Here is a 27769-nt window from a genome sequence, read left to right on the forward strand (position 1 = left end):
GATGAAAATTACAGACCTCTGTCATCACTTTAAGTGGGAGAACTTGCACAATTGGTGGCTGACTAAATACTTTTTTGCCCCACTGTATGTCATGTAGTAACATTCATTATAACATGTGATATATACATGGTGTAAGTATATATGTCATGTAGTAACATTCATAACATGTAATATATACATGATGTAAGTATAAATGTCATGTAGTAACATTCATAATAACATGTAATATATACACATAATAACATGTAATACATACATGATGTAAGTATATATGTAGTATCTAGTAACATTCATAATAACATGTAATATATACATGATGTAAGTATATATGTCATGTAGTAACATTCATAATAACATGTAATATATACATGATGTAAGTATATATGTCATGTAGTAACATTCATAATAACATGTAATATATACATGATGTAAGTATATGTCATGTAGTAACATTCATAATAACATGTAATATATACATGATGTAAGTATATATGTCATGTAGTTACATTCATAATAACATGTAATGTATACATGATGTAAGTATATATGTCATGTAGTAACATTCATAATAACATGTAATATATACATGATGTAAGTATATATGTCATGTAGTAACATTCATAATAACATGTAATATATACATGATGTAAGTATATATGTCATGTAGTAACATTCATAATAACATGTAGTATATACATGATGTAAGTATATATGTCATGTAGTAACATTCATAATAACATGTAATATATACATGATGTAAGTATATATGTCATGTAGTAACATTCATAATAACATGTAATATATACATGATGTAAGTATATATGTCATGTAGTAACATTCACAATAACATGTAATATATACATGATGTAAGTATATATGTCATGTAGTAACATTCATAATAACATGTAATATATACATGATGTAAGTATATATGTCATGTAGTAACACTCATAATAACATGTAATATATACATGATGTAAGTATATGTCATGTAGTAACATTCATAATAACTTGTAATATATACATAATGTAAGTATATATGTAATGTAGTAACATTCATAATAACATGTAATATACACATGATGTAAGTAAATATGTCATGTAGTAACATTCATAATAACATGTAATATATACATGATGTAAGTATATATGTCATGTAGTAACATTCATAATAGCATGTAATATATACATGATGTAAGTATATATGTCATGTAGTAACATTCATAATAACATGTAATATATACATGATGTAAGTATACATGTAATGTAGTAACATTCATAATAACATGTAATATACACATGATGTAAGTATATATGTCATGTAGTAACATTCATAATAACATGTAATATATACATGATGTAAGTATATATGTCATGTAGTAACATTCATAATAACATGTAATATTTACATATTTTGATCATTTTAAGCATACAGCAGCATATTAATTTCACAGACGCATCACGTTTGCTATTCCCTTCAAATGATGATCCAGAAACTACTGTTTTTGAGCCTGAATATTAGGAGGATGATCTACAAGTTTTAGAAACTAAACAGATGCAGTTTAGTCAAACACAAAGCATCATGTAGCAGTATTGCTAAGTGCTAACTACAAACATAACACAATCACTTACTGTACAATGTCTGCGCTCACTGGGATAAAGACTGATGGGATGTTTGTATCTTCCACTTTACATGAACAATTGATCATAATCCTTACAAAGGGTTAAACAAATGAAGGTTTTTCCGTGTCTTTCTGGCCATCGCTTATGTATGTACCGACATGTATTGTTGGTGCTTTTTGGAGTACTTCATGGGCGGAATAGTGTACTCCCATTTCCCGTATTGTTAGCCACCTCTTACTTGCCGTATTTTACCACTTAGAATGCATTTAAGAAAAAGTTGTCTTACATAAGGATTGTGGATGACAGGCACAATTCCAAAAAAAAAAAAAGTTGTAAAGTGGGTTTACCAACACGCTGATATGGCTGCCAGCCCCACAGCATGTCCCACAGGGGCCGTGTCAGCGTGAGGGAGGAGTTATGTCACACACTCCAGGCTGTGTTGCAGCGCTCACATTTCCCACGCACACAAAGTAGCACCCCTCAGGAAGAAGAGGTGACAAGGAGAGGATGTGTCAGCGCGTGTGTGCTTCACAGCCTCCCCCAATTCTCCTTAAAATGTCTGCTTTATTTCTTAGTTGATGTTGTCTGAGTGTTCAGTGCTTGTTTGGAAAGGTCATGTCAAATTGGGATTAGGGACGCTCAAAAATGTTGATGGTTGAACTCTGCGGTTGATTGTGGATGTGGGAAAAACCTCACAAGTGAACCAAAAAGATTGTGTGGATGGATGTGGGAAAAACCTCACAAGTGAATCAAAAAGATTGTGTGGATGGATGTGGGAAAAACCTCACAAGTGAACCAAACAGATTGATTGGATGGATGTGGGAAAAACCTCAGAAATGAACCAACAAGATTGTGTGGATGGATGTGGGAAAAACCTCACAAATGAACCATACAGATTGATTGGATGGATGTGGGAAAAACCTCACAAATGAACCAAACAGATTGTGTGGATGGATGTGGGAAAAACCTCACAAATGAACTAAAAAGATTGTGTGGATGGATGTGGGAAAACCTCACAAATGACCCAAAAAGATTGTGTGGATGGATGTGGGAAAAACCTTACAAATGAACCAAAAGGATTGTGTGGATGGATGTGGGAAAAACCTCACAAATGAACCAAAAAGATGGTGTGGATGGATGTGGGAAAAACCTCACAAATGAGCCAAACAGATTGATTGGAAGTATGTGGGAAAAACCACACAAATGAACCAAAAAGATTGATTGGATGGATGTGGGAAAAACCTCACAAGTGAACCAAAAAGAATGTGTGGATGGATGTGGGAAAAACCTCACGAATGAACCAAAAAGATGGTGTGGATGGATGTGGGAAAAACCTCACAAGTGAATCAAAAAGATTGATTGGATGGATGTGGGAAAAACCTCACAAGTGAATCAAAAAGATTGATTGGATGGATGTGGGAAAAACCTCACAAGTGAATCAAAAAGATTGTGTGGATGGATGTGGGAAAAACCTCACAAGTGAACCAAAAAGAATGTGTGGATGGATGTGGGAAAAACCTCACGAATGAACCAAAAAGATGGTGTGGATGGATGTGGGAAAAACCTCACAAGTGAATCAAAAAGATTGATTGGATGGATGTGGGAAAAACCTCACAAGTGAATCAAAAAGATTGTGTGGATGGATGTGGGAAAAACCTCACAAATGAACCAAAAAGAATGTGTGGATGGATGTGGGAAAAACCTCACAAATTATCCAAACAGAATGATTGGATGGATGTGGGAAAAACCTCACAAATTATCCAAACAGATTGATTGGATGGATGTGGGAAAAACCTCACAAATGAACCAAAAGGATTGTGTGGATGGATGTGGGAAAAACCTCACAAATGAACCAAAAAGATTGTGTGGATGGATGTGGGAAAAACCTCACAAATGAACTAAAAAGATTGTGTGGATGGATGTGGGAAAACCTCACAAATGACCCAAAAAGATTGTGTGGATGGATGTGGGAAAAACCTCACAAATGAACCATACAGATTGATTGGATGGATGTGGGAAAAACCTCACAAATAAACCAAACAGATTGATTGGATGGATGTGGGAAAAACCTCACAAATGAACCAACAAGATTGTGTGGATGGATGTGGGAAAAACCTCACAAGTGAACCAAAAAGATTGTTTTGATGGATGTGGGAAAAACCTCACAAATTAACCAAAAAGATTGTGTGGATGGATGTGGGAAAAACCTCACAAGTGAACCAAAAAGATTGTGTGGATGGATGTGGGGAAAAACCTCACAAATGAACCAAAAAGATTGTGTGGATGATTGTGGGAAAAACCTCACAAATGAACCAAACAGATTGATTGGATGGATGTGGGAAAAACCTCACAAATGAGCCAAACAGATTGATTGGATGGATGTGGGAAAAACCTCACAAATGAACCAAAAAGATTGTGTGGATGGATGTGGAGAAAATCTCACAAGTGAACCAAAAATATTGTTTGGATGGATGTGGGAAAAACCTCACAAATGAGCCGAACAGATTGATTGGAAGTATGTGGGAAAAACCACACAAATGAACCAAAAAGATTGATTGGATGGATGTGGGAAAAACCTCACAAATGAACCAAAAAGATTGATTGGATGGATGTGGGAAAAACCTCACAAGTGAACCAAAAAGAATGTGTGGATGGATGTGGGAAAAACCTCACAAATGAACCAAAAAGATTGTGTGGATGGATGTGGGAAAAACCTCACAAATGAACTAAAAAGATTGTGTGGATGGATGTGGGAAAACCTCACAAATGACCCAAAAAGATTGTGTGGATGGATGTGGGAAAAACCTTACAAATGAACCAAAAGGATTGTGTGGATGGATGTGGGAAAAACCACACAAATGAACCAAAAAGATGGTGTGGATGAATGTGGGAAAAACCTCACAAATGAACCAAACAGATTGATTGGATGGATGTGGGAAAAACCTCACAAATGAACCAAAAAGACTATGTGGATGGATGTGGAGAAAATCTCACAAGTGAACCAAAAATATTGTTTGGATGGATGTGGGAAAAACCTCACAAATGAGCCAAACAGATTGATTGGAAGTATGTGGGAAAAACCACACAAATGAACCAAAAAGATTGATTGGATGGATGTGGGAAAAACCTCACAAATGAACCAAAAAGATTGATTGGATGGATGTGGGAAAAACCTCACAAGTGAACCAAAAAGAATGTGTGGATGGATGTGGGAAAAACCTCACGAATGAACCAAAAAGATGGTGTGGATGGATGTGGGAAAAACCTCACAAGTGAATCAAAAAGATTGATTGGATGGATGTGGGAAAAACCCCACAAGTGAATCAAAAAGATTGATTGGATGGATGTGGGAAAAACCTCACAAGTGAATCAAAAAGATTGTGTGGATGGATGTGGGAAAAACCTCACAAGTGAACCAAAAAGAATGTGTGGATGGATGTGGGAAAAACCTCACAAATTAACCAAAAAGATTGTGTGGATGGATGTGGGAAAAACCTCACAAGTGAACCAAAAAGATTGTGTGGATGGATGTGGGAAAACCTCACAAATGAACCAAACAGATTGACTGGATGGATGTGGGAAAAACCTCACAAATGAACCAAAAAGACTATGTGGATGGATGTGGAGAAAATCTCACAAGTGAACCAAAAATATTGTTTGGATGGATGTGGGAAAAACCTCACAAATGAGCCAAACAGATTGATTGGATGGATGTGGGAAAAACCTCACAAATGAACCAAAAAAATTGTGTGGATGGATGTGGAGAAAATCTCACAAGTGAACCAAAAATATTGTTTGGATGGATGTGGGGAAAACCTCACAAATGAGCCAAACAGATTGATTGGAAGTATGTGGGAAAAACCACACAAATGAACCAAAAAGATTGATTGGATGGATGTGGGAAAAACCTCACAAGTGAATCAAAAAGATGGTGTGGATGGATGTGGGAAAAATCTCACAAATGAACCAAACAGATTGATTGGATGGATGTGGGAAAAACCTCACAAGTAAATAAAAAAGACTGTGTGGATGGATGTGGGAAAAACCTCACAAGTGAATCAAAAAGATTGTGTGGATGGATGTGGGAAAAACCTCACAAATGAACCAAAAAGATTGTGTGGATGGATGTGGGAAAAACCTCACAAATGAACTAAAAATATTGTGTGGATGGATGTGGGAAAACCTCACAAATGACCCAAAAAGATTGTGTGGATGGATGTGGGAAAAACCTCACCAATGAACCATACAGATTGATTGGATGGATGTGGGAAAAACCTCACAAATGAACCAAAAAGATTGTGTGGATGGATGTGGGAAAAACCTTAGAAATGAACCAAACAGATTGATTGGATGGATGTGGGAAAAACCTCACCAATGAACCAAACAGATTGATTGGATGGATGTGGGAAAAACCTCACAAATGAACCAAAAAGATTGTGTGGATGGATGTGGGGAAAACCTCACAAGTGAACCAAAAAGATGGATGTGGGAAAAACCTCACAAATGAACCAAACAGATTGATTGGATGGATGTGGGAAAAACCTCACAAATGAACCAAAAGGATTGTGTGGATGATTGTGGGAAAAACCTCACAAATGAATCAAAAAGACTGTGTGGATGGATGTGGGAAAAACCTCACAAATGAACCAAAAGGATTGTGTGGATGGATGTGGGAAAAACCTCACAAATGAACCAAAAAGATTGATTGGATGGATGTGGGAAAAACCTCACAAATGAACCAAAAAGACTATGTGGATGGATGTGGAGAAAATCTCACAAGTGAACCAAAAATATTGTTTGGATGGATGTGGGAAAAACCTCACAAATGAGCCAAACAGATTGATTGGATGGATGTTGGAAAAACCACACAAATGAACCAAAAAGATTGATTTGATGTATGTGGGAAAAACCTCACAAATGAACCAAAAAGATTGTGTGGATGGATGTGGGAAAAACCTCACAAGTGAACCAAAAAGATTGATTGGATGGATGTGGGAAAAACCTCACAAATTAACCTAAAGGATTGTGTGGATGGATGTGGGAAAAACCTCACAAATGAACCAAAAAGATTGTGTGGATGGATGTTGGAAAAACCTCACAAATGAACCAAAAAGATTGATTGGATGGATGTGGGAAAAACCTCACAAATGAACCAAAAAGACTATGTGGATGGATGTGGAGAAAATCTCACAAGTGAACCAAAAATATTGTTTGGATGGATGTGGGAAAAACCTCACAAATGAGCCAAACAGATTGATTGGATGGATGTTGGAAAAACCACACAAATGAACCAAAAAGATTGATTTGATGTATGTGGGAAAACCTCACAAATGAACCAAAAAGATTGTGTGGATGGATGTGGGAAAAACCTCACAAGTGAACCAAAAAGATTGATTGGATGGATGTGGGAAAAACCTCACAAATGAACCTAAAGGATTGTGTGGATGGATGTGGGAAAAACCTCACAAGTGAACCAAAAAGATTGATTGGATGGATGTGGGAAAAACCTCACAAATTAACCTAAAGGATTGTGTGGATGGATGTGGGAAAAACCTCACAAATGAACCAAAAAGATTGTGTGGATGGATGTTGGAAAAACCTCACAAATGAACCAAAAAGATTGATTGGATGGATGTGGGAAAAACCTCACAAATGAACCAAAAAGACTATGTGGATGGATGTGGAGAAAATCTCACAAGTGAACCAAAAATATTGTTTGGATGGATGTGGGAAAAACCTCACAAATGAGCCAAACAGATTGATTGGATGGATGTTGGAAAAACCACACAAATGAACCAAAAAGATTGATTTGATGTATGTGGGAAAACCTCACAAATGAACCAAAAAGATTGTGTGGATGGATGTGGGAAAAACCTCACAAGTGAACCAAAAAGATTGATTGGATGGATGTGGGAAAAACCTCACAAATTAACCTAAAGGATTGTGTGGATGGATGTGGGAAAAACCTCACAAATGAAACAAAAAGATGGTGTGGATGGATGTGGGGAAAACCTCACAAGTGAACCAAACAGATTGATTGGATGGATGTGGGAAAAACCTCACAAATGAACCAAAAAGATTGTGGATGGATGTGGGGAAAACCTCACAAATGAACCAAAAAGATTGTGTGGATGGATGTGGGAAAAACCTCACAAATGAACCAAAAAGATTGTGTGGATGGATGTGGGAAAAACCTCACAAATGAACCAAAAAGATGGTGTGGATGGATGTGGGAAAAACCTCACAAATGAACCAAAAAGATGGTGTGGATGGATGTGGGAAAAACCTCACAAATGAACCAAAAAGATGGTGTGGATGGATGTGGGAAAAACCTCACAAATGAACCAAACAGATTGATTGGATGGATGTGGGAAAAACCTCACAAATGAACCAAAAAGACTATGTGGATGGATGTGGAGAAAATCTCACAAGTAAACCAAAAATATTGTTTGGATGGATGTGGGAAAAACCTCACAAATGAACCAAAAAGATGGTGTGGATGGATGTGGGAAAAACCTCACAAATGAACCAAACAGATTGATTGGATGGATGTGGGAAAAACCTCACAAATGAACCAAAAAGACTATGTGGATGGATGTGGAGAAAATCTCACAAGTGAACCAAAAATATTGTTTGGATGGATGTGGGAAAAACCTCACAAATGAGCCAAACAGATTGATTGGATGTATGTGGGAAAAACCACACAAATGAACCAAAAAGATTAATTGGATGGATGTGGGGAAAACCTCACAAATGAACCAAAAAGATTGTGTGAATGGCTGTGGGAAAAACCTCACAAGTGAACCAAAAAGATTGATTGGATGGATGTGGTAGAACCTCACAAGTGAACCAAAAATATTGTGTGGATGGATGTGGGAAAAACCTCACAAATGAACTAAAAAGATTGTGTGGATGGATGTGGGAAAAACCTCAGAAATGAACCAAACAGATTGATTGGATGGATGTGGGAAAAACCTCACCAATGAACCAAACAGATTGATTGGATGGATGTGGGAAAAACCTCACAAATGAACCAAAAAGATTGTGTGGATGGATGTGGGGAAAACCTCACAAGTGAACCAAAAAGATGGATGTGGGAAAAACCTCACAAATGAACCAAACAGATTGATTGGATGGATGTGGGAAAAACCTCACAAATGAACCAAAAAGATTGTGTGGATGATTGTGGGAAAAACCTCACAAATGAACCAAAAAGACTGTGTGGATGGATGTGGGAAAAACCTTACTAATGAACCAAAAGGATTGTGTGGATGGATGTGGGAAAAACCTCACAAATGAACCAACAAGATTGTGTGGATGGATGTGGGAAAAACCTCACAAGTGAACCAAAAAGATTGTTTTGATGGATGTGGGAAAAACCTCATAAATTAACCAAAAAGATTGTGTGGGATGGATGTGGGAAAAACCTCACAAGTGAACCAAAAAGATTGTGTGGATGGATGTGGGAAAAACCTCACAAATGAACCAAACAGATTGACTGGATGGATGTGGGAATAAACACACAAATGAACCAACAAGATTGTGTGGTTGGATGTGGTAAAAAACCTCACAAGTGAACCAAAAAGATTGTGTGCTTGGATGTGGGAAAAACCTCACAAATGAACCAAAAAGATTGATTGGATGGATGTGGGAAAAACCTCACAAATGAACCTAAAAGATTGTGTGGATGGATGTGGGAAAAACCTCACAAATGAACTAAAAAGATTGTGTGGATGGATGTGGGAAAACCTCACAAATGACCCAAAAAGATTGTGTGGATGGATGTGGGAAAAACCTCACAAATGAACCATACAGATTGTGTGGATGGATGTGGGAAAAACCACACAAATGAACCAAAAAGATTGTGTGGATGGATGTGGGAAAACCTCACAAATGAACCAAAAAGATTTTGTGGATGAATGTGGGAAAAACCTCACAAATGAACTAAAAAGATTGTGTGGATGGATGTGGGAAAAACCTCACAAGTGAACCATAAAGATTGTGTGGATGGATGTGGGAAAAACCTCACAAATGAACCAAAAAGATTGTGTGGATGGATGTGGGAAAAACCTCACAAATGAACTAAAAAGATTGTGTGGATGGATGTGGGAAAACCTCACAAATGACCCAAAAAGATGGTGTGGATGGATGTGGGAAAAACCTCACAAATGAACCATACAGATTGGATGGGTGTGGGAAAAACCTCACAAATGAACCAAAAAGATTGTGTGGATGGATGTGGAGAAAATCTCACAAGTGAACCAAAAATATTGTTTGGATGGATGTGGGAAAAACCTCACAAATGAGCCAAACAGATTGATTGGATGTATGTGGGAAAAACCACACAAATGAACCAAAAAGATTGATTGGATGGATGTGGGAAAAACTTCACAAATGAACCAAAAAGATTGTGTGGATGGATGTGGGAAAAACCTCACAAGTGAACCAAAAAGATTGATTGGATGGATGTGGTAGAACCTCACAAGTGAACCAAAAATATTGTGTGGATGGATGTGGGAAAAACCTCACAATTGAACCAAAAAGATTGTGTGGATGGATGTGGGGAAAACCTCACAAATGAACCATAAAGATTGTGTGGATGGATGTGGGAAAAACCTCACAAATGAACCAAAAAGATTGTGGATGGATGTGGGAAAAACCTCACAAATGAACCAAAAAGATTGTGGATGGATGTGGGAAAAACCTCACAAATGAACCAAAAAGATTGTGGATGGATGTGGGAAAAACCTCACAAATGAACCAAAAAGATTGTGGATGGATGTGGGAAAAACCTCACGAATGAACCAAAAAGATTGTGTGGATGGATGTGGGAAAAACCTCACAAGTGAACCAAAAAGATTGATTGAATGGATGTGGTAGAACCTCACAAGCGAACCAAAAATAGTGTGTGGATGGATGTGGGAAAAACCTCACAAATGAACCAAACAGATTGACTGGATGGATGTGGGTAAAAACACACAAATGAACCAACAAGATTGTGTGGTTGGATGTGGTAAAAACCTCACAAGTGAACCAAAAAGATTGTGTGGTTGGATGTGGGAAAAACCTCACAAATGAACCAAAAAGATTGATTGGATGGATGTGGGAAAAACCTCACAAGTGAACCAAAAAGATTGTGTGGATGGATGTGGGAAAAACCTCACAAATGAACCATACAGATTGATTGGATGGATGTGGGAAAAACCTCACAAATGAACCAACAAGATTGTGTGGATGGATGTGGGAAAAACCTCACAAGTGAACCAAAAAGATTGTTTTGATGGATGTGGGAAAAACCTCACAAATTAACCAAAAAGATTGTGTGGATGGATGTGGGAAAAACCTCACAAATGAGCCAAACAGATTGATTGGATGTATGTGGGAAAAACCACACAAATGAACCAAAAAGATTGATTGGATGGATGTGGGAAAAACCTCACAAATGAACCAAAAAGATTGTGTGGATGGATGTGGGAAAAACCTCACAAATGAACTAAAAAGATTGTGTGGATGGATGTGGGAAAACCTCACAAATGACCCAAAAAGATTGTGTGGATGGATGTGGGAAAAACCTCACAAATGAACCATACAGATTGATTGGATGGATGTGGGAAAAACCTCACAAATGAACCAACAAGATTGTGTGGATGGATGTGGGAAAAACCTCACAAGTGAACCAAAAAGATTGTTTTGATGGATGTGGGAAAAACCTCACAAATTAACCAAAAAGATTGTGTGGATGGATGTGGGAAAAACCTCACAAGTGAACCAAAAAGATTGTGTGGATGGATGTGGGAAAAACCTCACAAATGAACCAAAAAGATTGTGTGGATGGATGTGGGAAAAACCTCACAAATGAACCATACAGATTGATTGGATGGATGTGGGAAAAACCTCACAAATGAACCAACAAGATTGTGTGGATGGATGTGGGAAAAACCTCACAAGTGAACCAAAAAGATTGTTTTGATGGATGTGGGAAAAACCTCACAAATTAACCAAAAAGATTGTGTGGATGGATGTGGGAAAAACCTCACAAATGAGCCAAACAGATTGATTGGATGTATGTGGGAAAAACCACATAAATGAACCAAAAAGATTGATTGGATGGATGTGGGAAAAACCTCACAAATGAACCAAAAAGATTGTGTGGATGGATGTGGGAAAAACCTCACAAATGAACTAAAAAGATTGTGTGGATGGATGTGGGAAAACCTCACAAATGACCCAAAAAGATTGTGTGGATGGATGTGGGAAAAACCTCACAAATGAACCATACAGATTGATTGGATGGATGTGGGAAAAACCTCACAAATGAACCAACAAGATTGTGTGGATGGATGTGGGAAAAACCTCACAAGTGAACCAAAAAGATTGTTTTGATGGATGTGGGAAAAACCTCACAAATTAACCAAAAAGATTGTGTGGATGGATGTGGGAAAAACCTCACAAGTGAACCAAAAAGATTGTGTGGATGGATGTGGGAAAAACCTCACAAATGAACCAAAAAGATTGTGTGGATGGATGTGGTAAAACCGCACAAATGAGCCATAAAGATTGTGTGGATGGATGTGGGAAAAACCTCACAAGTGAACCAAAAAGATTGTGTGGATGGATGTGGGAAAAACCTCACAAATGAACCAAAAAGATTGTGGATGGATATGGGTAAAACCGCACAAATGAGCCATAAAGATTGTGTGGATGGATGTGGGAAAAACCTCACAAATGGACACTTGTTATACTAATATTGGCCTGATATCACACAACCAAAGAAGGATTGATATCGACTGGCATGTAAATTGTGATATCATGTGCGATACGAGCGGTCTGAATGGACTGGTTAGCCTCAAGAATTGAAGCGGATGAAAGATTGACAGCCCAAGTGAGTCGGTACATTTAATGTGGAGTGCTTGACTTGGTTCAAATACAAACAGTACAAACAAAAACAGCAACAACAGAGATAAATTAATAGAAATAATCAAATCTTAAGAAATGAAAATGTAGTAATACTGGAATGTCTTCATACGGCTTTGTTTGTGCTGCGCAGGTGAGCAGGATTCTGTACAGTTTTGTTTGTGCTGCGCAGGTGAGCAGGATTCTGTACAGCTTCGCCACCGCCTTCCGCCGCTCAGCTAAGAAGGCGGCGCTGGCGGCGTCCCATCAGGCCGCGCCGCTGACGCCGGACAGCGACTTGTTTACCTTCACCGTCAGCCTGGAGATCAAGGAGGACGACGGCAAGGGCACCTTCAGGTACTCACGGCAGTGTGGGAAACAACAAGTGAAATGAAATAAGAAAAGGAAAAGCAGTATTAAGATTCAGGATTGAATTAGATCATATTTATTGGATCAAGGGTGTCCAAACTTTTTCCACTGTGGGCCGCACACTGGAAAATCAAAGCATTTTGATGTTTTTCACTTCCAAAACCAATATACAGGTAAAAGCCAGTAAATTAGAATATTTTGAAAAACTTGATTTATTTCAGTAATTGCATTCAAAAGGTGTAACTTGTACATTATATTTATTCATTGCACACAGACTGATGCATTCAAATGTTTATTTCATTTAATTTTGATGATTTGAAGTGGCAACAAATGAAAATCCAAAATTCCGTGTGTCACAAAATTAGAATATTACTTAAGGCTAATACAAAAAAGGGATTTTTAGAAATGTTGGCCAACTGAAAAGTATGAAAATGAAAAATATGAGCATGTACAATACTCAATACTTGGTTGGAGCTCCTTTTGCCTCAATTACTGCGTTAATGCGGCGTGGCATGGAGTCGATGAGTTTCTGGCACTGCTCAGGTGTTATGAGAGCCCAGGTTGCTCTGATAGTGGCCTTCAACTCTTCTGCGTTTTTGGGTCTGGCATTCTGCATCTTCCTTTTCACAATACCCCACAGATTTTCTATGGGGCTAAGGTCAGGGGAGTTGGCGGGCCAATTTAGAACAGAAATACCATGGTCCGTAAACCAGGCAAGGGTAGATTTTGCGCTGTGTGCAGGCGCCAAGTCCTGTTGGAACTTGAAATCTCCATCTCCATAGAGCAGGTCAGCAGCAGGAAGCATGAAGTGCTCTAAAACTTGCTGGTTGACGGCTGCGTTGACCCTGGATCTCAGGAAACAGAGTGGACCGACACCAGCTGGACTGCTGCTGAGTGGTCCAAAGTCATGTTTTCGGACGAAAGCAAATTTTGCATTTCCTTTGGAAATCGAGGTCCCAGAGTCTGGAGGAAGACAGGAGAGGCACAGGATCCACGTTGCCTGAAGTCTAGTGTAAAGTTTCCACCATCAGTGATGGTTTGGGGTGCCATGTCATCTGCTGGTGTCGGTCCACTCTGTTTCCTGAGATCCAGGGTCAACGCAGCCGTCTACCAGCAAGTTTTAGAGCACTTCATGCTTCCTGCTGCTGACCTGCTCTATGGAGATGGAGATTTCAAGTTCCAACAGGACTTGGCGCCTGCACACAGCGCAAAATCTACCCGTGCCTGGTTTACGGACCATGGTATTTCTGTTCTAAATTGGCCCGCCAACTCCCCTGACCTTAGCCCCATAGAAAATCTGTGGGGTATTGTGAAAAGGAAGATGCAGAATGCCAGACCCAAAAACGCAGAAGAGTTGAAGGCCACTATCAGAGCAACCTGGGCTCTCATAACACCTGAGCAGTGCCAGAAACTCATCGACTCCATGCCACGCCGCATTAACGCAGTAATTGAGGCAAAAGGAGCTCCAACCAAGTATTGAGTATTGTACATGCTCATATTTTTCATTTTCATACTTTTCAGTTGACCAACATTTCTAAAAATCCCTTTTTTGTATTAGCCTTAAGTAATATTCTAATTTTGTGACACACGGAATTTTGGATTTTCATTTGTTGCCACTTCAAATCATCAAAATTAAATGAAATAAACATTTGAATGCATCAGTCTGTGTGCAATGAATAAATATAATGTACAAGTTACACCTTTTGAATGCAATTACTGAAATAAATCAAGTTTTTCAAAATATGCTAATTTACTGGCTTTTACCTGTATACATTATTTTTTTTAAATTTGGTCCAAGCGACCCAGAAGGGTCTTTGTCAGAAAATTTTAAAAATAAGTCTGATATTATTTAAAAAAATTGTTGATACGCTTAAATTTCTGGTCTGTCAATAAAACATTATTTCTTTTTCAACATTTTATGCACTTTTTGTCAAAGCCCTGTTTTATGAAACTGACAAAATATGCAATATTTTCTCCCAAAATGTCAAAGTGTGATATTTCATGTAAAATCATTGGAGGCTCAATTACTTCAAGAGTTCATAACATTGAGTTTGATTCATTTTTATTTTTTGGAGAAATGACAGTCTTATTGACTACTTTTTATTTTGAACACTTTTATGAGTGGGGCCCTTTTAGATCCTATTTATGAAGTGTTTAAAAATAAATCCTACATTTTTTTTAAACTTTCAATGCGTTAGTCTTTAGATCTATCCCTCCATTATGATTTTTATAAAAATGTTTTGTATTTTTTTACCCTTTTTTCATATGGCAAAATTTACGACATCATATGCTATATTTGATGTGACGTCATTAAAGCCTTGAATAGGTCAATCATTCACAACAATATTGATTTTGATTCATTTTTATTTTTTGAGGAATGACAGTTTAAAAACAAATATTTTAAACACTTTTGGATCCCACTCATAAAAGTGTTTAGAAATAATTGATACATTGTTTTGAACATTTCAACTTGAGATCTAGCCGTCATTTTAATTTAAATATATTTTGTTTTTTTAAATAGCAAAAAGCAAAATGTATGACAAAATATGCAATATTTTCCCCCAAAATATACGAAAGTGTAATTATTAGTAAATAAATAAAGTGTAAATATTTGATGTGAAGTAATTGAAGGTCAATAATTCATGAAAATATTGATTTTGATTAGTTATAATTTTTTGAGGAATGACAGTTTAAAAATAAATATTTTAAACACTTTTGGATCCCACTCATAAAAGTGTTTAGAAATAATTGATACATTGTTTTGAACATTTCAACGCTTAAGTCTTGAGGTCAGCTTGAGATCTAATTGCCATTTTAATTTTTAACATTTGTTTTTGTTTTATATAGCAAAAAGCAAAATGTATGACAAAATATGCAATATTTTCCCCCCAAAATATTCGAAAGTGTAATTATTAGTAAATAAATAAAGTGTAAATATTTGATGTGACGTAATTGAAGGTCAATAATTCATAAAAATATTGATTTTGATTAATTATTATTTTTTGAGGAATGACAGTTTAAAAATAAATATTTTAAACACTTTTGGATCCCACTCATAAAAGTGTTTAGAAATAATTGATACATTGTTTTGAACATTTCAACTTGAGATCTAGCCGTCATTTTAATTTAAATATATTTTGTTGTTTTATATAGCAAAAAGCACAATGTATGACAAAATATGCAATATTTTCCCCCAAAATATTTAAAAGAGTAATTATTAGTAAATAAATAAAGTGTAAATATTTGATGTGACGTAATTGAAGGTCAATAATTCATAAAAATATTGATTTTGATTAATTATAATTTTTTTGAGGAATGACAGTTTAAAAATAAATATTTTAAACACTTTTGGATCCCACTCATAAAAGTGTTTAGAAATAATTGATACATTTTTTTGAACATTTCAACGCTTAAGTCTTGAGGTCAGCTTGAGATCTAACTGCCATTTTAATATTTAACATTTGTTTTTGTTGTATATTGCAAAATGTATGACAAAATATGCAATATTTTCCCCCCAAATATTTGAAAGTGTAATAATTAGTAAATAAATAAAGTGTAAATATTTGACGTGAAGTAATTGATTTTGCTTCATTATTATTTTTGAGTAATGCTGGTTTTAAAGAGTCAACATTGCAACTTGTTCTTGTTACATTTCACCTGTTTGCTCTTTTATTACACTTTTTAAGAGTATGTTTTAGAATGTGGCGCTAATGGCCACAGTTTGGATGCCCCCTGGCTTGGAAGATTCTCTAACATATGGTCTTCAAATGTGTTGAATATTGTATTTAATTGACATCTTGTAGAGATGCGCGGATAGGCAATTATTTCATCCGCAACCGCATCAGAAAGTCGTCAACCATCCGCCATCCACCCGATGTAACATTTGATCAGACCTGCACCCGCCCGCCATCCGCCCGTTGTTATATATCTAATATAGACGATGCAAGGCATTAGTGAGGCATACCTGCCAACTACTCCGGTTTTCCCGTAATTCGTACGGTTTTCATCAACCTATTCCGGGTTACGGTTGCAGTGATAAAAAATACGGTTTTTCATTCATTTAAAAAAAAAAAAGGGTGAAAACTACGCGAATTGCACCTTGTGCAGACAAGATTTTTCGATCGGACACGGAGGAATTAGCGATGTAAAAGACCACGTTGGGACAAAAAAACACAAGTCTAATGCCGTTGCTAGCGATACAAGTGGAAAACTTTCAACGTTTTTCGTCGCCCAAACAGATTCTTTGGATGTGATAAATGCCGAAGTTTTATTTACGGAGGCAATAATTGAGCATGGACTTCCAATCGCACTGGCTGATCACATGGGACAGTTAAATGTTTGTAATGCAACCTTTAAAAATCATTACGCGGTGATCGCGGTCCCAAAAATAAACTTTTCTTGCATGATAATGTCCAGAAAAATTCGCTTTATATTACTATAGAGTCCTTTTAACGAATGAGTTTGATGGTTTATCACAAACCTTAAATGAAAGAAGTCCTTTGTTCTCCTGCACCATGCATGCGCTTTGGCCTTGCTTCGTGTTTGTTGCGCAATCCTGTCGGCTGTATTTCACAGCAGTCTTTGACAACTTGAAGTGGCATACAACATTTAAAACAAAGGGGTTATAGGAACAATCACTTTCAGTGTTTTATGCCACTTCAAGTAAACTTATAAAGTTACCATATCATTTTTGCAGTATGATCAATCTGATAGAATACATTTGGATTTTAGCCACAAAAAGGTAATGACACCAATGTTATCTATTGGAATTGTTTGGTACTGTTATACTGTTAAAAGTGTTTATACTATTTATGCTTTCAAGTCCAAGTTGAAGAAATCGTGTTAAATGTTGACAGCATAACTACCAAAATACAGAAGTATGTCCTTAATATTTTTGCAGTGCTATTTCTGTTGAAAAGTTCAAATGATTACATTAGAGATGTGATGTGCCACTTTTCAAGTGTCTGATGGCTTCAATTAATTTTCATTAATTTTTCATATTTTGAATTCTTTTGAAAGGCTTACAAAAAAACTACATTTGAATTGTAATTCCATGCTATTGACAGGACTATTAATTTTAATGAAGTTAGCTTACCATGTTTACAGTATGATAATTGTGATAGAAATGTGAATTTTAGGCACAGAATATTTTTTACAATTGAACAAGGCAGTAGATTATACAAGCTTGGACAGAAAGTTAATAATGACACCAATTTTTTTTTTTTTATGGAATTGTTTAGTACTGTTTTACCATTTGTTTACTGTAAAAAGTGTTTATACTGTTTATACTTTCAATTAACAAATTGAAGTCTTGTGAAAGGTTGACAGGATAACTGGCATTAACTGTCAAAATAATTTCAAACTATTGAAGTTAGCTTACAGAATAAACATGTCAATCAACCCATATGATTTTTGCTGTAATATTTTTGTTTTGAAAAGTCACTGTGACTGATAGAAAAGTGATGGTTTTAGCAACATTTTAACCTGTCTGAATGCTAATAATCATTTTGCGGGGGGGAGGGGGGGCGAAGCCCTGAACCCTCCACCAGGACTTTGTCCTGGACCTACCGGGGCCTGCGGCCCTTGGACCCTGGCTACTAGGTTTTTCTGATTTCAAAAGTTGGCAGATATGGTGAGGTTATAAATCTTTTGCCTGTTAAAGAAAGGTGACTGATCCAATGCAGCACAGACATTCGCGTGCCACGCTGTCACGACCCAGACGCACACCAGTGCGCAATCATATGGGAGCCGCGCTGAGCGCACCTCCAAGCGCATCTCGCTGCCGGCGACGGCCGGGTATATGGGCCCGACGCTCCAGCGCCATCCATTTTCAGGGTTAGTTGATTCGGCAGGTGGGTTGTTACACACTCCTTAGCGGGTTCCGACTTCCAACCAGGGTGAGCCCCACCCCTTTCGTGAGCGCACTGCGCGCGGAGTTACCCCTGTTACGCGCCCCCGGCAACAGGGGTGGCGGGCAGGTAAGCTGCGCGGGCGGATCGCGCGGAGTGACCCCCTGTTACCAGCCCCCGGCCACGGGGGTGGCGGGCAGGTAAGCTGCTTACCTGCTGCGTGTGACGCCGGCCGCGGCGAAGGCGGACGAGGCGGGGTGTCGGTGCGGTGGGCGCGGTGGTGACCCTGGACGTGCGTCGGGCCCTTCTCGCGGATCGCCTCAGCTACGGCTCCCGGTGGGGCCCTCTCGGGGGAAGGGGCCTCGGTCCCGGACCCCGGCGAGGCGTCCCTTCTCCGCTCCGTAAAAGTGTCCATCTCTTTTCTTTTTTTTTCTTCTGTTGTGGCATATGCTGCAGGTGCCTGCTCGTTTTTCGTATGTGGGTAACAACATTTAACTATGTATATATATTTCACAATTGGTTTAACTGCCACCCGCCTGAATCTATTTAAAATCTAATTTTTTTTATTTCAATCGCCCGACCCGACCCGACCCGACCCGACCCGCGGATAAAATCTAATTTTTTTTTAATTTCATCCGCCCGATCCGCGGATAATCCGCGGACTCCGCGGTTGTGCCCGCAAACCGCGCATCTCTAACATCTTGTCTTGTGTAGTTTAGTGGAGGAAAGTCTTCATTTCATGAAAATGGAGCGTGATTGTGTTAATATCTCCATGTTGCTTTTGTGCTTTCACTGGTGATGGATGTCCTTCTCCTCCTACCAGCGCTGTGGCCAAGGACAAGGACAAGCAGAGCTTCAAGCTGCGTGCAGGCATGGGCAAGAAAATAGTCATCTATGTGCAGCAGACGTCCAACAAGGAGCTGGCCATCGAGAGGTATTGATCATAACAAACACTCCTGCTAGCCTCTTAGCTCGCTCACGGGTACGAGCGGCCCAAATGAGTTTCCTCCGCCGGGTGGCGGGGCTCTCCCTTGGAGATAGGGTGAGAAGATCTGTCACTCGGGAGGAGATCAAAGTCAAGCCGCTGCTCCTCCACATGGAGAGGAGCCAGATGAGGCCCCTAAACACCTCCCTAGGTCCGCCCCAGGACACACGTTGGGAAGACTATGTCTCCTGGCTGGCCTGGAAACGCCCCGGGAGGAGCTGGACAAAGTGACTGAAGTCTGGGCTTCTCTGCTTAGGCTGCTGCCCCCGCGATCCCACCTCGGAGAAGCGGAAGAAATTGGATGGATGGATGATTTTTCTTCTTCTTTTTCTTCTTCATGTTCTTGTTTTTGTACCGTATTTTCCGCACCATAAGGCGCCCTGGGTTATAAGCCGCGCCTTCAATGAACGGCATATTTCAAAACTTTGTCCACCTATAAGCCGCCCCGTGTTATAAGCCGCATCTAACTGCGCTAAAGGAATGTCAAAAAAACAGTCAGATAGGTCAGTCAAACTTTAATAATATATTAAAAACCAGCGTGATGTGGGCGCGCATGGAGTCGTATATCAACATGGACGGAGCTGCGTGAAAAAAGCCACCCGGCCTCTTCGCGTAAACTTACCTTAACCACTCGCTCATCTTTTCTTCATCCATCCATCCCTTCGAGTTAGCTTTTATGATGACGCCGGCTGGAAAGGTCTCTTTTGGCAAGGTCTTCCTTTTGAATATCACCATGGGTGGAAGTTTCTGGCCATTAGCATGGCAAGCTAGAACCACAGTGAAGGATGACTTCTCATTCCCTGTGGTGCGAATATTCACCGTACGTGCTCCCGTTGTATCCACAGTGCGGTTCACAGGAATATCAAAAGTCAGTGGAACCTCGTCCATGTTGATAATGTTCTCTGGCCGGATCTTTTTTTCAGCTATCTTGTTTTTACAATATGCACGGAAAGTAGCCAGCTTTTCTTGAAAGTCTTTAGGCAGTTGCTGTGAAATAGTAGTCCGTGTGCGGATGGAGAGATTGCGTCTTTTCATGAACCAGAAATCTGTCGCTTAGTAGGAGCCATTTTGTGGTCTTTACAGATGTAAACACACAAAGGAAATGAAACGTAATATCCGCGCGCTTTTTCTCCTTCTACGCGGGCGGGTGGTTGCTTACAGTAGAAGAAGAAGCGCTTCCTGTTCTATGGGGGCGGGTGCTTACCTTGGCGGTTGCTTGCATAGAAGAAGAAGCACTTCCTCTTCTACGGGGAAAAAAGATGGCGGCTGTTTACCGTAGTTGCGAGACCGAAACTTTATGAAAATGAATCTCAATATTAATCCATATATAAAGCGCACCGGGTTAAAAGCCGCACTGTCAGCTTTTGAGTAAATTTGTGGTTTTTAGGTGCGGCTAATAGTGCGGAAAATACGGTAGTTCTTCTCATTCTTTCTCCTGTTCATGTTCCTATTCTGGTTTATGTTCCTCTTATTGTTTTTCTTCTGCTTCTTATTCCTTTTCTAATTCCTTTTTCCCCTAATTTTCCCCCTGTTCTCCTTTTCCCTGTTCTCCTAATTAGGGCCCGCATGGCCCATTGTAAAAGGAATCCCAACGGGAGTCCTTTTGCAATGGGACATAAGGACCTATTGTTTTTCTAAGGTTTTATTAGAGCCCGCATGGCCCATTGTAAAAGGAATCCCAACGGGAGTCCTTTTGCAATGGGACATAAGGACCTATTGTTTTTCTAAGGTTTTATTAGGGCCCGCATGGCCCATTGTAAAAGGAATCCCAACGGGAGTCCTTTTGCAATGGGACATAAGGACCTATTGTTTTTCTAAGGTTTTATTAGGGCCCGCATGGCCCATTGTAAAAGGAATCCCAACGGGAGTCCTTTTGCAATGGGACATAAGGACCTATTGTTTTTCTAAGGTTTTATTAGGGCCCGCATGGCCCATTGTAAAAGGAATCCCAACGGGAGTCCTTTTGCAATGGGACATAAGGACCTATTGTTTTTCTAAGGTTTTATTAGGGCCCGCATGGCCCATTGTAAAAGGAATCCCAAAGGGAGTCCTTATGCAATGGGACATAAGGACCTATTGAATTTGTAAGGTTTTATTATTATTATACCGGCCGCCTCTTTGAGCACTAATTTGACCCACTTAACATGCTTCAAAACTCACCATATTTGACCCAAACATCAGGACCTGTGAAAATTGTCTTTTAATGAAAAAACCGAACCCCAAAACTCAAAATTGCGCTCTAGCGCCCCCTAGGAAAAAAAAAGAACTAGACTGCCTGTAACCCCCACTAGGAAGGTCGGAAAGACATGAAACAAAATTCTCTATGTAGGTCTGACTTAGACCTAGTTCTCATAATTGTACATCCTTGGGCAGAAATCAACAGAAAGTTGGCAATTCCCCTTTCAAGACAAAAAACTACTAAAAACAGTCACTTTTGCCTCTTTGAGCTGTAATTTGACCCCCTTAACATGCTTCAAAACTCACCGAACTGGACACACACATCAGGACTGGCAAAAATTGTGATCTAATAAAAAAACCTAACCCCAAATTTAAAAATTGTGCTCTAGCGCAATTTTTTGAATAAAACGCACAAAAAACTGCTCCTCGGATGAAAAAACTGACAAAACTGCCTGTAACTCCCACTGGGAAGGTCGGAGAGACATGAAACAAAAACCTATATGTAGGTCTCACTTAGACCTACATTTCATAAATTGACACCCCCCAGCAAAAATCAACAGGAAGTTTGCTATTCCCCCTTCAAAGTATTGGGACACTTAGGACTAGCACCTGCCAAATACGCGGGCCCGACCAATGCTACTTGCAGCTTTAATGTTCCTCTTATTGTTTTTCTTCTGCTTCTTATTCCTTTTCTAATTCCTTTTTCCCCTAATTTTCCCCCTGTTCTCCTTTTCCCTGTTCTCCTAATTAGGGCCCGCATGGCCCATTGTAAAAGGAATCCCAACGGGAGTCCTTTTGCAATGGGACATAAGGACCTATTGTTTTTCTAAGGTTTTATTATTATTCCGCCGCCTCTTTGAGCACTAATTTGACCCACTTAACATGCTTCAAAACTCACCATATTTGACCTGCGAAAATTGTCTTTTAACAAAAAAACCGAACCCCAAAACTCAAAATTGCGCTCTAGCGCCCCCTAGAAAGAAAACTGCTTATAACTCCCAGTACGAATGTTGTAGAGACATGAAACAAAAACCTCTATGTAGGGCTCACTTAGCCCTACTTTTCATTAATTAATTTCCTCGGGCAAAAATCAACAGGAAGTTGGCAATTCCCCCTTCAAGACAAAAATGTACTAAAAACAGTCACTTTTGCCTTTTTGAGCTGTAATTTGACCCCCTTAACACGCTTCAAAACTCACCAAACTGAACGCACACATCAAGACTGGCAAAAATTGTGATCTAATAAAAAAACCTAACCCCAAATTTAAAAATTGCGCTCTACAGCAATTTTTGAATAAAACGGAGAAAAAACTGCTCCTCGGAAGAAAAAAATGACAAAACTGCATGTAACTCCCACTGGGAAGGTCGGAGAGACATGAAACAAAATCCTCTCCGTAGGTCTCACTTAGACCTACATTTCATAAATTGACAATCCCCAGCAAAAATCTACAAGAAGCTTGCTATTCCCCCTTCAACACAACATTTTTGTAAAAACCGGTCACCTTTCTTCAAACATTATCTCCTCTGAGCGTGTTTGTTGTTTCGGCTTCAAACTAACAGGAGAGAGATTGAACCCTTTTGATTAAAAGTTATCGAAAGAGTTTTAATACCGGCTCCGGTTTTGATTTTATGACCCTTCAAAGAGCCGCTGCGCTGATGCTGCTGTTTTTTCAAGAAGGCTGCTTAAAAGCAGGAAGCACCAGCGTGCCCACACAATGCAGACTAGGTAGGTACACTAGACAAAAGTATTGGGACAATTCGGACTAAAAGTAGACAAAAGTATTGGGACACTTATGACGAAAACTGAACAAAAGTATTGGGACACTTAGGACTAGCACCTGCCAAATACGCGGGCCCGACCAATGCTGCTTGCAGCTTTAATGTTCCTCTTATTGTTTTTCTTCTGCTTCTTATTCCTTTTCTAATTCCTTTTTCCCCTAATTTTCCCCCTGTTCTCCTTTTCCCTGTTCTCCTAATTAGGGCCCGCATGGCCCATTGTAAAAGGAATCCCAACGGGAGTCCTTTTGCAATGGGACATAAGGACCTATTGTTTTTCTAAGGTTTTATTATTCTTCCGCCGCCTATTTGAGCACTAATTTGACCCACTTAACATGCTTCAAAACTCACCATATTTGACCTGCGAAAATTGTCTTTTAACAAAAAAAACCGAACCCCAAAACTCAAAATTGCGCTCTAGCGCCCCCTAGAAAGAAAACTGCTTATAACTCCCAGTATGAATGTTGTAGAGACATGAAACAAAAACCTCTATGTAGGGCTCACTTAGCCCTACTTTTCATTAATTAATTTCCTCGGGCAAAAATCAACAGGAAGTTGGCAATTCCCCCTTTAAGACAAAAAGTACTAAAAACAGTCACTTTTGCCTTTTTGAGCTGTAATTTGACCCCCTTTACACGCTTCAAAACTCACCAAACTGAACGCACACATCAGGACTGGCAAAAATTGTGATCTAATAAAAAAACCTAACCCCAAATTTAAAAATTGCGCTCTAGAGCAATTTTTGAATAAAACGGAGAAAAAACTGCTCCTCGGAAGAAAAAAATGACAAAACTGCCTGTAACTCCCACTGGGAAGGTCGGAGAGACATGAAACAAAATCCTCTCCGTAGGTCTCACTTAGACCTACATTTCATAAATTGACAATCCCCAGCAAAAATCTACAAGAAGCTTGCTATTCCCCCTTCAACACAACATTTTTGTAAAAACCGGTCACCTTTCTTCAAACATTATCTCCTCTGAGCGTGTTTGTTGTTTCGGCTTCAAACTAACACAGGAGAGAGATTGAACCCTTTTTTTATCGAAAGAGTTTTAATACCGGCTCCGGTTTTGATTTTATGACCCTTCAAAGAGCCGCTGCGCTGATGCTGCTGTTTTTTCAAGAAGGCTGCTTAAAAGCAGGAAGCACCAGCGTGCCCACACAATGCAGACAAGGTAGGTACACTAGACAAAAGTCTTGGGACAATTCGGACTAAAAGTAGACAAAAGTATTTGGACACTTATGACGAAAACTGAACAAAAGTATTGGGACACTTAGGACTAGCACCTGCCAAATACGCGGGCCCGACCAATGCTGCTTGCAGCTTTAATGTTCCTCTTATTGTTTTTCTTCTGCTTCTTATTCCTTTTCTAATTCCTTTTTCCCCTAATTTTCCCCCTGTTCTCCTTTTCCCTGTTCTCCTAATTAGGGCCCGCATGGCCCATTGTAAAAGGAATCCCAACGGGAGTCCTTTTACAATGGGACATAAGGACCTATTGTTTTTCTAAGGTTTTATTCTTCTTCCGCCGCCTCTTTGAGCACTAATTTGACCCACTTAACATGCTTCAAAACTCACCATATTTGACCCACACATGAGGACCTGCGAAAATTGTCTTTTAACAAAAAAAAACGAACCCCAAAACTCAAAATTGCGCTCTAGCGCCCCCTAGAAAGAAAACTGCTTATAACTCCCAGTACGAATGTTGTAGAGACATGAAACAAAAACCTCTATGTAGGGCTCACTTAGCCCTACTTTTCATTAATTAATTTCCTCGGGCAAAAATCAACAGGAAGTTGGCAATTCCCCCTTCAAGACAAAAAAGTACTAAAAACAGTCACTTTTGCCTTTTTGAGCTGTAATTTGACCCCCTTAACACGCTTCAAAACTCACCAAACTGAACACACACATCAAGACTGGCAAAAATTGTGATCTAATAAAAAAACCTAACCCCAAATTTAAAAATTGCGCTCTACAGCAATTTTTGAATAAAACGGAGAAAAAACTGCTCCTCGGAAGAAAAAAATGACAAAACTGCCTGTAACTCCCACTGGGAAGGTCGGAGACACTCACTTAGACCTACATTTTATAAATTGACAACCCCCAGCGAAAATCAACAGGAAGTTTGCTATTCCCCCTTCAAAACAAATTTTTTGTAAAAACCGGTCATCTTCCTTCAAAATATATCTCCTCTGAGCGCGTTTGTCATTTCGGCTTCAAACTAACACAGGAGATAGATTGAACCCTTGTGTATAAAAGTATAGAACAGCGTTTTAATACCTGCTCCGGTTTTGATTTTATGACCCTTCAAAGACCCCCGCTGCACTGATGCTGCTGCGCTGCTGTTTTTTTTAAGATGGCTGCTTAAAAGCAGGAAGCACCAGCGTGCCCACACAATGCAGACTAGGTAGGTACACTAGACAAAAGTCTTGGGACACTTATGACTATCACTGGACAAAAGTATTGGGACACTTAAGCCGAAAACTGGACAAAAGTATTGGGACACTTTGGACTACAACTTGACAAAAATATTGGGACACTTACCACTAAAAGTAGACAACAGTATTGGGAAACTTAGGACTACCACTGGACAAAAGTATTGGGACACTTACACTGGACAAAAGTATTGGGACACTTGGGACTAAAACTTGACAAAAGTATTGGGACACTTAGGACTAGCACCTGCCAAATACGCGGGCCCGACCAATGCTGCTTGCAGCTTTAATTAGGGCCCGCAATGGCCCATTGCAAAAGGATTCCCGAAGGGAGTCCTTATGCAATGGGACATAAGGACCTATTGAATTTCTAAGGTTTTATTATTATTATTATTATTCCGCAACTTTGCGCTGTAATTTGACCCCCTTAGCATGCTTCAAAACTCACCAAATTTTACACACACATCAGTAATAAACGGCAAAACTTTTTATCAAAAAACCAAACCCCAAAACTCAAAATTGCGCTCTAGCGCCCCCTAGGGAGAAAAAAAAACTAGGCTGCCTGTAACTCCCACTAGGAAGGTCGGAGAGACATGAAACAAAAACCTTTATGTAGGTCTGACTTAGACCTAGCTTTCATAATAGTATATTCTCGGGCAAAAATCAACAGGAAGTTGGCTATTCCCCCTTCAAGACAAAAAAGTACTAAAAACAGTCACTCATCAGTAATAAACGGCAAAACTTTTTATCAAAAAACCAAACCCCAAAACTCAAAATTGCGCTCTAGCGCCCCCTAGGAAAAAAAAAAGACTAGACTGCCTGTAACTCCCACTAGGAAGGTCGGAGAGACATGAAACAAAAACCTTTATGTAGGTCTGACTTAGACCTAGCTTTCATAATAGTATATTCTCGGGCAAAAATCAACAGGAAGTTGGCTATTCCCCCTTCAAGACAAAAAAGTACTAAAAACAGTCACTTTTGCCTTTTTGAGCTGTAATTTGACCCCCTTAACACGCTTCAAAACTCACCAAACTGAACGCACACATCAAGACTGGCAAAAATTGTGATCTAATAAAAAAGCCTAACCCCAAATTTAAAAATTGCGCTCTACAGCAATTTTTGAGTAAAACGGAGAAAAAACTGCTCCTCGGAAGAAAAAAAATGACAAAACTGCCTGTAACTCCCACTGGGAAGGTCGGAGAGACATGAAACAAAAACCTATATGTAGGTCTCACTTAGACCTACATTTCATAAATTGACACCCCCCAGCAAAAATCAACAGGAAGTTTGCTATTCCCCCTTCAAAACAAATTTTTTGTAAAAATCGGTCACCTTCCTTCAAAATCTATCTCCTCTGAGCGCGTTTGTCATTTCAGCTTCAAACTAACACAGGAGATAGATTGAACCCTTGTGTATAAAAGTATAGAACAGCGTTTTAATACCTGCTCCGGTTTTGATTTTATGACCCTTCAAAGACCCGCTGCACTGATGCTGCTGCGCTGCTGTTTTTTTAAGATGGCTGCTTAAAAGCAGGAAGCACCAGCGTGCCCACACAATGCAGACTAGGTAGGTACACTAGACAAAAGTATTGGGACACTTATGACTATCACTGGACAAAAGTATTGGGACACTTAAGCCGAAAACTGGACAAAAGTATTGGGACACTT

At 39.1% G+C, this 27769-nt stretch overlaps 1 protein-coding gene across 3 annotated transcripts in view; it reads left to right on the forward strand.

Moving 5' to 3' along the window:
• Nucleotides 1-27769, forward strand: part of rabgap1 (RAB GTPase activating protein 1) — a 244158-nt gene that overhangs the window by 41369 nt on the left and 175020 nt on the right. For all 3 annotated transcript variants that reach the window (XM_061932118.1, XM_072912694.1, XM_061932119.1), the window contains 2 exons: nt 12710-12873; nt 19558-19668. In XM_061932118.1, the coding sequence (XP_061788102.1) occupies nt 12710-12873; nt 19558-19668 (275 nt within the window). The remainder of the gene's footprint in view (nt 1-12709; nt 12874-19557; nt 19669-27769) is intronic.

Source organism: Nerophis lumbriciformis, linkage group LG39 (genome assembly GCF_033978685.3).
Source record: "Nerophis lumbriciformis linkage group LG39, RoL_Nlum_v2.1, whole genome shotgun sequence".
Taxonomy (NCBI): Eukaryota; Metazoa; Chordata; class Actinopteri; order Syngnathiformes; family Syngnathidae; genus Nerophis; species Nerophis lumbriciformis.